We start from the raw sequence: 16,490 nt of genomic DNA, 5'->3' as shown, positions 1-16,490 counted from the left end.
CTTTGGCTACGCTATGTTGGAGCGTTGACTTTTGTCGACTAGAGCAAAAGGCTGTAGCTCAATAAATGAAGGATTAACTTTCCAAAGGGATTCTTTTAAAGAGATTCTGAAAGGATATCGATTTTTTTTAATATGCTTTTTTCAGTATTATACATAATAACGCTTCCATGGTTACGATTCCTTGTCTTAATATATTTTCAACGTTGCACGAATGATATTAATTTTTAAAGTTGTATGTAGGGTCAAGTAGAAGTCGTGGGTTGCTTGTTCATTAATATAAAAAGTTGAACTATTTTTCGCCTCAGCTCCCAATAAGGCAATGAATAAGATAGGTGCTGCGTTACGTTATGACCTGTATGCGCATCTTCGAGCTCTAAGAATGGACTTTATTTTCATTCTTCTTATAATGGCTTTTATTATTTTCAAGTATTTAAAAAAAAATTTAAATAAAAGAATCCGAAATTTAACACCTAGAAAAAGTTACCGCATACAAGGACCGTGAGAATCGAACCGCTATTAGTCAGTTGGATCCTTTACATGCTAGGGAGGAGAAAAATGCACATATTGGTCGGCTAGAAGTCTCAGCATAGAGACTCGATACCATTGAACCGTGGAATGGCGGCGTCTGGAAATTTCTTGACCAACATCCAGTAGCTCTGATGCCGGCTGATTATATGGTTTCCAGATTCGTCTTTGAAAAGACATACACTGTCGTAATCACCAAGAAAGAAGAATGTTCAATAAATGGTCATGAGTCTTTTCAGATTACAGACTTAATAACCTTCACAGACGGGTTAATCATGGAGGGCGGATCGGGCGCAGGGGCATTCTCGGGGAATCCGATTATGGAACAGGCCCGACCTCTCGAAAAAATGGCGACCATATCCCAGGCGGAGATATATGCCATTTCATTGGCAGCAGAAGAATGTCTGCGACAAAAATGGAGAGGTTGCATCATTCGAATCTGTTCCGGCAATCAGGCAGCATTATCACCACTAAAAAGCAACGACATATCAAGCCAGTTGGTGTGGAGTTTTCATCATGCTGAAACTCGGCCGACTGAACGAAGTATTCCTTATGTGGGTGCCGGGGCACTCAAACATCACTGGTGATGAGGAGTCTGACAGACTTGCTCGCTGGCCACCCACTGTCAAGTCTACTCTGAGGGGTGAAATTGCAAGGATTCACGCAGCCCAGTGGAAAAATTTGAACTCTTGCCGACAGGCGAAAGAACCTGGAGCCGCATTTTTGTTGTCCCTTAAGAAGTGGAATATGCAGACCCTAGTACGGCTTTTAACGGAACACTGCTCCTTAAACTGCCATATGGAAAAGATTGGGGTAGTAATTTCGACTATGTACAACCAATGCAATTCTTATGCAGCTGCCCAGCCTCCTCTGATCTCAGACAAAGACACATTGGTAAAGATCTCTTCAATGAAGAATCTGCACCTCTCCGCCTCTGGAGAATATTCTTAGATTCGCTAAAGCCTTCGAACGCCGTAGGCGGGAGGCCATTGAATAGGCGATTTCCGGGGATAGTACAATGGGCCTAACAATGGCATGGCTCCCCCAGTGAACTAAACTAACCTAACCCTTTATTAAAATCGCCGGTATTTTTTTAAAAGTTCGCATTTTGACAAATCCTTCGTTCAGCGACTAGATAATATCATAAATATACTAACGAAATTTTTTTAAAATTCTAATTTCGGATGAACCGGTTTCAAGTTATCATATCCACCGCAAACCATTTACTAATATTTACTAATATATTTACTAATCTGTCGAAAACAAATCGAGAAAATGTCGTCACTGGAACTGTATATTACCGCACATTACACTCGAAGGTAAAATCCCATATCCTATACAAACACAGACGAATTCATATCGTAGCTGGATGTTTGATTTCAGCTAATTCAACTGTGAATGAGCGCCAGAATAAAACAACTTTTGTAGAGTTACTACCTTCAGTCATTCGTAGACCCTGGGAATTTGTGGCCTTTCCCAGAGAGTGATCATCGTTAATATTCCAAAACAAAATATCCGTTTTGGGTGCAGCAATTGCATGCTCCCTGGTATCGTAAAAATAATAACTAAGATAAACTTGAAATGTATTAAAGAACACCTCGAAAACCTAATCGACAGGAAGTAGACTGCTTTCCCTCTGAATCTTCCTCTTCGGATCATTGTAGAACGAGATGTGACGTTTTAGTCTGGCTATTCGTCTATCTATATGTCTGTCACACACACTTTTGTCAGAACTGTGAACCCCCACCCATACAGTGAGTAACATTTTTCTATATATTTATCAATTCCTTGAGCATAAGTAACAATTTTTCAAACCCAATATAATAGTTTACCATTGAAGTACAGAACAGCTTATACACCAATCTCCGAAAAAGTTTTTCGGGTGCCACGCTAGCAAAAAAAAATAAGCGGTACTTTAACGTGTGGACTATACCACCGTTGGCAAGCTGGGATTATTAGAAAATATTGAAAAGTAAATTTCATCCTGTGTGTGAATCGTTTGGAAATTATAGTGTTAAACACGTCATAATTCACATGCCAGATTTATGTCGATCGCCGTAATAAAGCGCGTATTTATCGATCCGAATGACGTTCGAATGACTTCGCTAAAAGGACAAGAGTTGAAGCCAAGGCTGTACATGTGTTTTTTTAAAAAACCTAAGGTTTATGGACCAGGTATAGCAGATTAATGGTCAATTAAGGTTTTATGGTTAAAAATCGCATTCTACTTTTTAATGCGTTTTTCTCGAAACTGCATGTTGAAAATCGGCTGCCACCATAGCCCAAAATCTATCCAACGGAATTCTTTGAAATTTTCACAGCTTATTTAGAACATATTTCTACGGTCTGCAAACTAGGATAGATGCGATTCATCCAGTAGTTTTTTATTTATTCAATGAAGAAGCCGTGAAAAAACACCAAAATTCGCAAAAAAAAAGTTTAACACGGCACCAAGCGCTGAAGGAAGCCAAAGAAAACGGCCTTCACACGGGATGACCCCCTTAAGGTACGATCGCATCTACGCTACGGGACGCCACGCGGCCACAAACTGCACTGCCTGTTAAAATATCTTTATATGATTTTGTAGGCAGCAATACACACAACCAAGCGACAGGACGCGCCCGCGTTGCCTGGCAGTGAATATTTTGCAGTTGACTGCTACGATTTTGCAATTTTAGTTTGTATCCACCTGTTACAATGTCAAAATATGTAGTTGTTTGCAGTTGGCTGCCGAACTAATAAGATATGGGCATGCCACGTCGCGGCAGTTGTGCTGAATGTAGTGTCGAATCGTGGAGCATAGATACGGCTGTATCTTTAAACTTTTTTTTTGTAAATTTTGGCGTTTCACCCACTGACTCCTTTCACCAACGTCATATATCAAAAAACGTAATTTTTCAGGAGAGCGATTTTAAAGTTTAAAAGTAGAATAGCTTGTATCAGGCTTAACATTAAGCATCAGATTGAATTTTTGACTATGTACCGCATCTTTTTTTCCCTGTTTGAAAAAATAAAAGCTTTTGTATATTAGATTTTAAAATGTTTCTTTTGATTTATGACGTCTTTGTACATAATTTCAAGGATGGTATTTATCGGTCCGAATGACGGTCGAATGACTTCACTAAAAGGACAACAATTGAAGCCAAGGCTGTACATGTGTTTTTTCGAGAAACCTAAGGTTTATGGACTAGGTATAGATTAATGGTCAGATAATATTTTATGGCTAAAAATCGCATTCTACTTTTTAAATGCGTTTTTCTGGAAACTGCATATTGAAAATCGGTTGCCATCATAGCTCAAAATTTATCCAATGAAATTCTTTGAAATTTTCACGACTTATTCAGAACATATTTTTATGGTCCGCAAACTAGGATAATTGCGATTCATTCAGTAGTTTTTTTGATTCATTAGAGAGAGAGCCGCCAAATATTTCGCTTTTCATATTTTTAATACGTTACGTTCAAATGCTGTTTACTTTTTTTCGTCAAAATGATCGCAGCGCGCTCTAGCGTGCCAGCAGAAAAACACCCTTTTTTGCAGATGGGTGTATAAATTGCTCTGTATTTCAATAATAAACTATGCCATCGAGATCAAGATATTAATAAATATATGGTAAGGAATTCGTATTTGTATCTTTATCCAGTTCTTCACAAAAAGTTTCTTAAAAAAGCGAAAAAAACGGCCTTCACACGGGATGACCCCCTTAAGTTCATAATGAAATTTGCAGGCTATATTATAAAACATGATCCTACCAAGTGTGGTGGAAATCGGGCAATTGCTAACAAAGTTACAATAAATCAAAGTTGTCGTTTTTGTGCAAATTTACTGCAGTCTAAGACTGAATCTCTGTATTACACGAAAGTGAATAGTATGATATAATATATGCATATATACATCGGGGAGTAGGTACCAATGGGAGTATGTCCACTCAAATATTTTTATATTAGAAACATACAAAACCTTTCATACCTGAAACGGATTCCCGGCTTATCGTCGTTCGTCTAATCTTCATTCACGTTGATGCGTGAGAAATGGGTTGGCGACTAATGTAAGCAAATGCTATTCAACGTTATTTTATTCTTTGAAAACTTGTATCAATATTGGTCACGTGGGTGAAAAGGCAGACGGTAACAGGTGCCATGGGGGAAAGGGGTTCGGAGCGCGCAATGAAGGTGGCGGGCGTATAATCGATTTTGCGGACACCCATGAACTTGTACTTATGAATATATGGTTCATCAAATGATTGTCTCATCTTCCCACATTTTATAGTGGGAACAGTAAAACGCAAATCGACTATATTCTCATAAGACGCCAACATTTTACCACTGTCACTGATTGCAAAGTCGTTCCCTATGAGACTATCGTACCTCAACATCGGCCGTTGATTGCCGTCCTGCGAATTAAGCCACCGATAAATCATCGTGAGGAACGCACTGGCCCGCCGCGCATTAAATGGTGGCGATTTGGTGAAAAGAAAGAAGAAACGGTCTCACTCATACGATTGCCAACCATTACGAATGTGGAAGAATTATGGAACCAAATGAAAGACACGATCCACAAAGCGGCCTCTGCAACCCTCGGGGTCACCAAGCCGGGTAAGCGGTACATCAACCGAGATACTTGGCTTTGGAATGATGATGTTGAAATGAAGGTCCGTGAAAAGAAACGCCTCTATCACAAATTTCTCGACGATAAAACGCCTGCTAATTTGCAAATTTATAAGAATGCCAACCGGGAAGCAAAGAAAGCGGTCGCTGTCACCCGAGCGAACCATTTCAAAAGTCTTTACGATAAACTGGACACTCGGGATGGCGAGAGAGATCTGTATCGACTTGCTAAAAGCCGTAATGAACGCACACAGGATATCGAACACTTCTGTTGTGTTAATGACAAGAACGGTACTTTGCTTACCAACTGTCGAGCCGCAACGGATAGATGGCGAGAATACTTCGAGCAGATTTCAACTAAAGAATTTGCTCATCCTCCACTTCCACAATCATTGCCGACATTTGGAGCAGTTCCACCAGTCAGCGCAACTGGTGCTCAGAGGTGGCGGCGAGGAAGATGGGGCGGCAACCCTATCGGCCAAACCAAAACCAAGTGGCCGAGGAGAACCTCCATAGTGGTGGCACCGGGAGACGCTGTAATCTCTTTGGTTTGCCGGCCGTGATCAGTAGGCGAATGCTCCAAAGGCCTAATCAGGGGGCATCAGACCCGAGTCTGCACGGGGACTCATCTGAAGTGGCAAATTGGTCACGCAACCTTACCAGGAGTATACTGGTACTATGGGAACCGGGAAAGCCCCTGGACTCACATACTTCGGGTGAACTCCTGTTGTATGTGAGGACAGCTCGGTTATTTGCGGTTGGCTCCCTAGTGGGAGTTTCATGGTGGTTGTGGTTATGCTCAAGCGAGAAGAGACCTTCGGGCCTCGACGTGGTGTTGCGTATCAACACGGGTGCCGTACTCCATAGTTCGGTAGAGATTTAGGTAATTCTTGCATCCACCAGTATGAATGCTAAGCCATGCACTTGGTATAGACTGGTACCGTTGTTGCTTGTCTCAGCGAGGCTCTGATTGTGGTCACAAAATCAATCCGTGTCTTAAGAGGACCGTAGGATTAAGTCTCACGACAGGTGCCTACGTAAAACACCATGGGCTTCACAGTCAGCGCAACTGAAGTCGAGGAGGCAATAAAACAAATGAAATCGGGGAAAGCAACAGGACCTGACGACATCACATCTGAGCTCTGGAAAGCGAAGAGCTAGGACCCAACACCGTGGCTCAGTGAATTCTTTAACCGGGTTATTCAGGAAGGAAGAACACCATCTGACTGGCAAGAAAGTACCGCTGTTCCAATATGGAAAAAGAAAGGTAGCCCAGCAGAATGTTCAAATTACCGTCCGATCCGGTTACTTTCCCATACCATGAAGATTTTTGAACGCACTCTTGACAACCGTATTCGCGAAATCGTTGAAATAACCGTGAATCAAACCGGATTTGTCAAGAACTGCGGAACTACTGACGCAATACACGCTGCGCGGTTACTCATGGAGAAACACCGTGAGAAGCATCGCCCTCTTTACATTGCCCTTCTGGATCTAGAGAAAGCTTTTGACCGTGTACCACAAGAACTCATCTGGTATACTTTACGACAACACTTCGTGCTAGAAGAACTCGTGCGCTGGGTTCAATTGCTCTACCACGATCCGAAAAGTAAAGTTCGAAGTATGGCGGGTGTATCAAAACCGCTTCGTGTCTCTGTTGGTGTTCATCAAAGAAGCGCCCTCTCACCACTCCTCTCTGTTCGTGTTACGGACACCGTCACACGGGATATCCAACGTCCAGCGCCCTACACACTGCTTTATGCAGATGATGTTTTCCTAGCATCTGATAGCAAAACTGATCTCGAGCAACTTGTTCAAAAATGGAATGATCGCCTCATGCAACACGGTCTCAGATTGAATTTAAACAAAACTGAATTTTTGACAACCGATCCCCATGAAACAGGCACAATCACTATCAGCGGCAGTGATCTGCCCAGAACTGAGCGATTTAAATACCTCGGGTCAACGCTATCAGCCAATGGAGAACTGCGTTATGAAATTTATGAAATTGCTTCACGCATTAACGCAACCTGGATGAAGTGGCGTTCCACAACTGGTATTCTTTGTGATCGACGTATCAACGAACGTCTCAAATCTTAAATTTACCGCAATGTCGTGCGTCCAGTCGCTCTCTATGGTTCTGAGTGTTGGCCGACCATAAAAGACAATGAACGGCGTCTTGCGGTAATGGAGACAAAGATGCTACGTTGGACTAGTGGCGTGACACGTTTAGATCACATCCGAAATGAGGATATCCGCGATCGTTATGGGGTTGCACCGATCGTGGAAAAGTTGCGAGAGAGGCGTCTTCGATGGTATGGTCACGCAACTCGTGCAAACGAGAATTCATTTGCCAAGATTGGTCTGAACATCGAAGTCGATGGTAAACGACCAAAAGGCAGACCTAAACAACGGTGGCTTGATACTTTGGATGGGGATTTGAAAGCCTCGAGATTGCACCCAGATCAGGCATTCGATAGAGCCAAATGGCGAAGCCGATCACGACGAGCCGACCCCGCTTGTGAACGGGACAAAGGCTAAAGAAAAAGAAGAATATCCACTCATCTCATTTATTAGCAATGATTACCTACAATAAGAATCTTATTGTACGGCACGAAAGTAACCCTCGCGTCAATCAAAAGTATATCGACGTCATCGGTCGAACTTTCAGAATATCCAGTTTTATCGCACTGCACTGCAATAACTTATAATTAACACGTTTCAAACAAAATTCAATCGTTTTTTTTTAACAAGGTACATTAAATACCATGACCGCTTGGTTTTCTTTCTATCTATCCTCGGCGTCCTTTGAAACTTTCGACCAATAAGGTGCCATGGCTAAATCCATAGGGATATAGTTGATATCCTTCGTTTCCGCCCAAAAACTGCATTAGATTTTAGTCTACTTCGTTGTTACATCATTCGATCCATATCCGACTCGGTATGATTCTGCGAATTTCTTATAAGTCACTCCATCTTTCTTGCTGTTGGAAGAATAGCTCCACTTTACTCGAAATGCTGGCGGCTGGCAGAAACATACTCCAACAACTCTTCAAAGAGGCGTAAGATCCAAAATTGTCCGCAAAAGCAATGGTGTCTGTAGGAAAATGTAGTGTCAGTATTCTGTTATATATAATTATTTACAAAAGTGGGTTTTTCCCCCATATTTTTAGTTCTTTATCTTCCCATCTTCCTTTTTGGTCAAGTATTTGCACTCAGGCTTCTAGCAGGCCCATTAAACTACTTCATCCCTTTTACACAATTACAAATATCTATGCCCGGGACTCGAACCTGGGGTAATAGGCCGAGATCGTGCAACTGATATCTCAATGAGTTCGATTATCTCATACTCGACCATCGGGAGTAATTTGCTGTAAAATGCTTCTTTGAGAATTATTTATGTAACATAGAAAACAATTCGGCCAGTTAGGCGAAAGTTCACTCAAATGTTTGTTTTGCTTGAGAATGAGTCCTCACTTCTATTTTTTCCCCTGTGCGGTAAACGCTTCTTGTTTAAGACATGCGATGAACGCTTGGGCGAACACGTTGTCACTACTATCCCAGCCAGACATATTATTTTCAGCGAATTTTTCCGATATTCTAATTTATCATCATCGGCTGCATTCAACCTGCTGTAAAATATCCTGAGAAGGTTTTAAAATAAAATTGTTCTATTAAGCGATTTGGATATCTATAGGCCATTATGATTCTCAACTTCGGATAGGTAATTACAAACAAGTCAGGAAACCGGAAGTTTGACACTTCAGGTATAAAAGGTTTTGTGTTTCCCTGTATGAGGAGCGTGACGTAGTTCTCCATTGGTTTACAGCATTGACCCGAGATATTGTCCACCAAATTTCGTTCGGATCGGTTTAGCCGTTTTGGAGAAAAATGCGTGTGACAGACAGACAGACAGACATTGAATCGATTTTAATAAGGTTTTGTTTTACACAAAACCTTAAAAAAGATTAAGGACAGTTGACTTTAGGTATAATATCAATTTCTGCTAGAAAGATATGATATCCAAGTTACCTCTTATGCCAATCAAATTATAATTTCAAATTTGCTCTTAGAGTGAGAGTGTAATCTCTTACACACTTATTGTGCTCCTAAGATATAACAACGTTCATAAGTATTTCCTGCTATTTCCGGCAATTAATTGCTTTTAGTATCATAAGAGTGAATCGGATAATTTATCTTGAATTTATTTTTCCTTTTATGGATGATTAGAACTTGGGTTGGATTATCGTTCACTGCTACAAAGCTAATTGTTTTTTCACAAGGCAAATTATAATCTTATTTTTACAAATGAAATAGAAACAGTAATTCTGGCAACCAGAAATCGTTCTACTTTCTTTGGTGGACAAATGATTTTTGCTATTGTCACGACTCTGCTGCAGTGAAACTGCAACGCAAGTTATCTTCGTCTTGCAGAATAAATGAATATATGTCTCTTAAGCATTCCCCTTATATGGTAGAACTCTTTCATTGTGTTTTCTGATGAACGCGCATTCCTCTGTAAGTATATAGTATTGATAATTTCTTTGGATCTGATAGCGTATGCTGAACCAAGTGCCCTTGGACTCCGAATAGGTTGGGATACGAATGTTCAAGTTATTGTCGGGGTAGCAGCAAATGCAATTCTATAGGAGAGAAGCTATTTGGTTTCATTCACTTCAGTCTTATAACTGCAAACGGGGGGTGTGGGGGGTGTGTTCGTGGGACTTAGAAGAAATGAAACAATTAACCTAACAATCTGCACTTCAAAGATGACTATTGCCAGTGAACATACTGTAATGCAAAGATGGAATCCTAGAAAAACGGATTGGATAAAATTCTTCAGGATAAAGAGAAGCTTCGGAGGCGTCTAAAGTCTCCTTTGGCAATCATTTAGGAATTGTGAAGCAGACACTTTTAGTAAGCTTTGAAAAGAGTTGTTTTATTACCGAAAGCGAGATGGAACCGAGACCTGTAAAAAGTGAAAAAAACAACTAGACGATTTCTTAATCATGCTTGTAAAAGCAATTAGAATAAAGACTGGGTAAACTTCAGGAACTCCCAGTGCGGAAAAGCGAGCCTGGTAAACCGTTCAAAGTCAAACTCCTTTAGAACATATTCTGAGAAACTGAAAGACGAAAGGGAAACTTCAAGGTTGTGCAAAGTTCTTAAAAGAGACAAGTCGGCCAAGTACAGTACAGTACAGACACTCTTGATGGTACACCATCCGAGGTGACAGAAATGGGAGGGGAGGAAGTTAGCAGTTTCCGCAAACCTTTCAACATTGAAAGGGAACTGGAACACCGCGAGAACGGTGGTTACCAATGAAAAAGCAAGGGCTGCTATACTGCCTTTTGATCACTTCAACATACCATCTCTTGACAGAAGATTAAAGTATGTAGTCATCATGCCTACAAAATATGACTATTTAAACCCAAAGAACTTGAGACAGATCCGCTTGGCATCATTCTTGCTGAAATGCCTAGTGAGGGCCACATTCGCAAGAAGGCGATATGTTCGCGACTACTAAATGAAAGACAACACGCCTGCAAGGGAGAAAAGCCCTGTAGATGTTCTCTTCTTTCCTTAGTTTAAAGATAGAGGGGGCAACTCTGAAAGGTGAGTACACGATGATGCGACGAGGATGTTCGCAGTCATTGAGGGGCTTTTGACCGTGTGCCCTCCCAAAAAAGTGGATTTATGCTATACTAACGCAGAGATTAATTACTGTGTGCTCAGGTGGGTGTTGTTTATTACCTGACAATAAAAGCAACGAAAGGCCGACTAAGGAAGTGTGCTATCGCCACATACGAATATGTTGATTAATCTATAAAATGCAAAATCTGTCAATACTACCGCCCAATCTTATGCAGATAGCGTAGGCTAGTGGTTGGTCGAGACCTGACAACCGATTGAATGATTTATAGTTGGTAGCTCGTTCACGAGCTTTCACTAAAACCAAATAAAACCGCGATAATATTGCGGCGAAAATCACTTTGGGGACAATATGTGTGATGTCAATTTAAATCGTAGTAATGACAATTGGTGTAGCTACCGAAATTATATAACAGTAGGGCGGATATTTAGTTTGAATGATTGATAATTGGTGACTCTAATATCAGTAAGTCCAGTCAAAAAGGCAAAGTAGTTTTCTAGCAAAGTATTTGCATCCCTTTCTGTTGTTCCGCGGTATAATCTATATATTTGATATCAAATTAATATATAAACGTTTTCGTTAAAGTTATACTGTAGAATGGATTTTTGTTGAGGGTCCAGTAACACAGATCCACGGGAATAGTGTGTTTAATTTGCATGAGAGTTGTGAATTACGTGTATGGAGTTTCAAGTAAAGGGAGCTTAAGAATTCCCAAGCTTTTACGTAAATCCGTGCGAGTACGGAAACCTAGTAGTATCCAAGTGAACATCTATGTTATGTAAAACAATTACGTTACATTACGTTTGTCTTCCAGAGACGAGTAGGATAATCATTCAACTCTCAGAAGAAGTGAAATATCTGGGAGTTATTCTGCATACAAAAGCTTCTTCGGAACAAACATGTAAAGACAAAGAATTGCAGCCCTTGAATATATTATTTAGCGCCCTGGCGTTCGCTAAGCATCCAATCTATCTGACGTCCGCGGTCCAAAGTCTGTTGGCGAATTATCCTGGTAGTATCCTGGTGCTCTTTTCAGTGAAAAAAGTGTTGAAAATTCAACGGTATGTTGTTCTGGCAGAGACGAAATCATAAAAGTACACTGATAGAAAACTTCGTTCAGGTCTATAGGGAAAAATGGAAATGAGGGCACAGAGTATTGGGAAAACTGATTCGTAACGCAAAAGGCGAATCCGCATATATCTGTTTGGTAGAAGATTTCAAGTTATCCTCAAAAGTAGAGAAAATTGGGACAAACGAAAAGAATGCGTGGCGGTATGTATTGGCTCAAAGACAGACAGGGTTCTGGAGCAGGAATTCTACCTTTCTGATAAAAACGAGAAATGGACTTTTTCCTTGAGATAATATGCAATGTTTTTTCGGACTGAGAAGTATGCCATCCTAAGAGCTGCAAGCTGGGTAATTGACAAGCTATTTGAATTAGAAGCGCATAGAGTACCTGGTAACTGTAGTACAAACGGAAATGAAATACCAAATGCTTTAGCAAAAAAAAGCGTTGAATTTCCCCGTTTCCGGACCGGAACCAGCAATTGGAATATCAAGCTCCCCATAAAGACACATTAAACTTTTCTTATCAGAACCAAGCAAACATGCTGAAAAGTTTATCCTGTCTTTTGACGAGTGCGTCGAGTACAATGGACCACTGTGTTTCCAAGTAACAGGTGCAGCATTCAATAAACATGATAAAGGCCGTTCAAGAACATCAAGAACTAATGACGATCCTGAAAAAGTAAGGTTTTCAATACAAAAAATCCCAATTATCGTAAGCGGTCATCTACTTTAGACTTATCGCGGTGAACTTTGTAAAAAATTCGAAAACTTAAACATTCATAAAATACAATTAATACAGAAATTGAAAGACCAGCACTTTAGAGCGACCCCTATCCAAGAAATGCTTGATCTATTTCTGAATTTCATCAATATCATTTTCTCGAATGAAGTCCATTATCACATAAATGGTTTTGTAAACTTTGACTTTCCGAACTTATAACTCATTGCTTATTCTTCTGTAATGTATATCGTTTTGTCCGGCTTATTTTTTAGTAACTGGAAGAAACTAAAAAGAAAAAGACTAAACTGTTCTTTAAAAGCCGAATTAAAAAGTTTTATTACCCATATACCGTCTGAAGTCTGACTAAAACTCCCCAAGGAAGAAGACAACTGGTATATGGGTAATAAAATTTATTCGAAATTTAAAGAACAATTTAGTCTTTTTCTTTCTTTTTTTCTTCACTGATAATTCACCTTCTTCTCTGCGTATTTCTACTTTATGTTCCTATTATTAGGGATGGCAAGTTCAACAATAAATGCGGAACGACCCGTCTTGTCAATTAAGAGGACGTCCGTCCCGTCCCAATACTTTTCGCAAGCATAACTATCCAGTGCTGCATGCGGTGGCGGTTGCGGCTGCGAGAGACAATTCACGGGTTAAGTCAGCATATCTCTCGACTTCTATTAACTGATCCGCCTCTGGTCCGATTTCAAAGAATAGAAAAACCATCTTTCAAGTTAAGTACCTTACAAACAGGTTCATAAGAAGAACTTACCTGCCCCTTTCTGCGAAAATAAGCGCGTAGCGAGTTGACTTGGCGGTGATGTTATGCTGGAACGTCAGCCACGGTTGTCACGAAACATAATTTAGGTAATGTATTCGGAATTTGTTTATGGCTTGTCGTACCTCCTTTACGGTAACATTTTACAAAGTTCGCCCAATTATTCTTTTGCTTTAATTACCAAAACTGCACTATCTGGACGCTCTGTTGGCATTCGGTGAGTGGTCTGAGAATGCTCCGTTGATATGCTGTATTTTGAACAAGAAGGAGTTTGGACATATCGTCGCAACCGACTTTATATGATAGAAAGTTTTTGTTTGAATGTGTCCAGAATCTCAATTGGGGATGGCACTGTTTATTCGTCTGCTAACATTGCCAGTGCCAATTTGCATCAACTTAGCAATATCTTGCCTTGATGAGTCGTACCGATATTTCAGTCGAATTTTTCATGGGTTCATTTCCGAGTATTCTATACACATTCTTTGAAATTCCGTTCAGAACCTCAGTGTACCCTTCATCCTGACGGTGAGGAATAGTGCTTCGGCGTTTGCGTGGTGTTCCTCCTCTGGCCCATCAACTTTTAGCCAGCAGCTTCTACAATGACGCAATCTGAACGTGCCCCCTGATGAAAACCGGAGTTGAACCGCTGCAAGTAATTAAGCGGGACTGATCTGAAACCTAATGCACAGTTATGTGCGTGTATTGTGAGAAACGCCCGAAGTATCTTTGGTGCAATAAGAGCGCTACGTGTCACATAGTTAAGGGGGTCATCCCGTGTGTCAGATTCGCGGAATCGAATTTTTTTAGCATCAATTATATCTAGATATAGTGTAGAATATATGAGCAGTGATTTTTTGATATTCGGAGTTGTTCGGAAATTATAGTGTTAAACACGTGATAAGTAACATGCAAGATTTATGTCGATCGCCGCAATAAAGCTCGTATTTATCGATCCAAATGAATCGAATGACTTCGCTAAAAGGGCGAAGCCGAAGCTGTACATGTGTTCCTTAAAGAAACCTAAGGTTAATGGATTAGGTATAGCAGATTAATAGTCAGTTAAGGTTTTATGACTAAAAATCGCATTGTACTTTTTAAATGCGTTTTTCTTGAAACTGCATGTTGAAAACGGCCGCCACCATAGCCCAAAATCTATCCAACGAAAATCTTTGAAATTTTCATGACTTATTCAGAACATATTTCTGCGGTCCGCAAACTAGGATAATTGCGATTCGTTCAGTAGTTTTTTTTTTACTCGTTGAAAAAGCCGTGAAAAAACACCAAAATTCAAAAAAAAAGTTTAACACGGCACCAAAAGTTTAGTTTTTTGATATTTTTTAATAATCCTAGTTTGCGGACTGTAGTTAAGTCTGTACGTTAAAATGCCGTTTACTTTTTTTCTTTAACGTGGCAGCAGAAAAACACCTTTTTTGGAGATGGGTGTATAAATTGCCCTGTATTTCAAAAACTAACTATGCGATCGGGGTGGAAATTACTATGTACACTCAAGATATTAATAAATCTATGGTGAAAAGTTCGTGTTTGTATCTTTATCCAGTTCTTCAGGCAAAATTTTTAAAAAAGGCGGAAAAAACGGCCTTCACACGGGATGACCCCCTTAAAAATTCCATTGCCCTCTATTTTTTGGAAAGCGGTTTAAATAAATAATTTGATGGAAAGCACCGTATTATCAATAGTCAACCTCATACGCTTCACAGTTCCAAAAAGGTCTGGGGAGAACTAGATTTTTAATGAATGGAATTTTAATATTTCACTGGAATGTCAATTATTCTCCTTAATTATGACGTCAGCATCTTATTTGTATGGCTTAGGATGGGGTAAATTCGCACGAAATTTATAAGCTTGAACTGCTATAGCTTTGACACTAATAGTCATGTATATGCAAGAGATTGTCCTCTGTGCCGGTGCCAAATTTAGTACTCCTAGAATGAACTTAAGGGTGTTTTTCAGTTCATTTCTAAAAGTTAGTAATATCTATTAGTAAGTTTATTTGAGCAGATATTGGAATGGGACATCATTCGAAGCTTAGGTTTCACATAAGTGTTTTACCCAAAACCTTAAAAAGGGCTGAGGAGAAGTAGATTCTTCATAAATGCGACTTTAATATTTCACGCGAATGTCAATTATTATCGTTAATTATGAAGTCAGCACCTCATTTGCATGGCTTTAGAAGCAGTAAATTCGCGCGAAATTACTGAGTTTTAACTGCTATAACTTAAGCGTTAATTTGCAGATTTAGTTCCTATTCAGGCCATATGCAATAGACCACGAAGGAAACTACGTTTGTGATTAAAAATATAAATATTTTTTTTTCAATTTGCTTTTTATTTAAAAACTTATGCTTATAATTATTATAATTATTTTTCTGGACAAAACGGAATTCCTAATTTTCTACCAAACATGAGTAAGCTAGTAATTAAATTTTACTTTTTAATTTCAGCCACCTGAGATTATGCGTTATCCCAACTTTACCACGTACGTTAAACCGGCAAGTCATTGTCCCTTTCAAATACCTATTGAAGAAGCATCTCCAAGCTCTCATCCACAAATTTATAATCCTTCAAGTCTGATGACCGCTCTCTGTCTATTAGCTTTAAGATACCTTAGAGTTTAATTTCCTAGGCTTAATCATCTCAGTCCTAAAATAAGGTTTTTAAAATATTATAAAAGAAAAAAATATGAAATTATGTAATTTATTATTTATTGCAAAGGAATACACTTTTATTGTCAACTGTATTTGAGAAACTCTGTAATTAATGTCTCAAGTCTTACAATATATTAAGCTAGTGTTAAATTGCTCATCCGTACTAGTCTGAAGTACTTTTTGAGAATTTATTTAAACTGCCCAAAGATGATAGATGGTAAGAATTGTATACTTATTTTAAGCAATTGTAATTAAGAAAGTAATCCATAATCTGGAATTTTAATTAAATAATGTGATTTTAAATCCTTCTCACTAAGAAACAGTTCTGTAAATTCTCTCAATATATATTTGTAAATTGCTTCGTCAACAATAAAAGTAAACACACACCTAAAAGCAATGCCGTTTTACTTGTTTCCCGTTTTCGCACTTTGGTACGGCGCGTTTGAACCCGTTCTGAAGAACCATTTGGG

At 39.5% G+C, this 16,490-nt stretch overlaps 1 protein-coding gene across 1 annotated transcript in view; it reads left to right on the top strand.

Annotated features, from left to right (window-relative positions):
- The window catches only part of LOC119656132 (MOXD1 homolog 1), a 169,723-nt gene extending 153,686 nt beyond the window's left edge, over positions 1-16,037 (top strand). The window contains exon 12 of the mRNA XM_038062464.1: positions 15,817-16,037. Coding sequence (XP_037918392.1) covers positions 15,817-15,990 — 174 coding nt within the window. The 3' untranslated portion in view covers positions 15,991-16,037. The remainder of the gene's footprint in view (positions 1-15,816) is intronic.
- The last annotated feature ends 453 nt before the right edge of the window (positions 16,038-16,490 follow it).

The sequence above is a fragment of the Hermetia illucens genome, chromosome 4 (genome assembly GCF_905115235.1).
Source record: "Hermetia illucens chromosome 4, iHerIll2.2.curated.20191125, whole genome shotgun sequence".
NCBI lineage: Eukaryota > Metazoa > Arthropoda > Insecta > Diptera > Stratiomyidae > Hermetia > Hermetia illucens.
The sequence above is the reverse complement of the archived record's forward strand: the minus strand, read 5'-3'. Positions and strand labels throughout refer to the sequence as shown.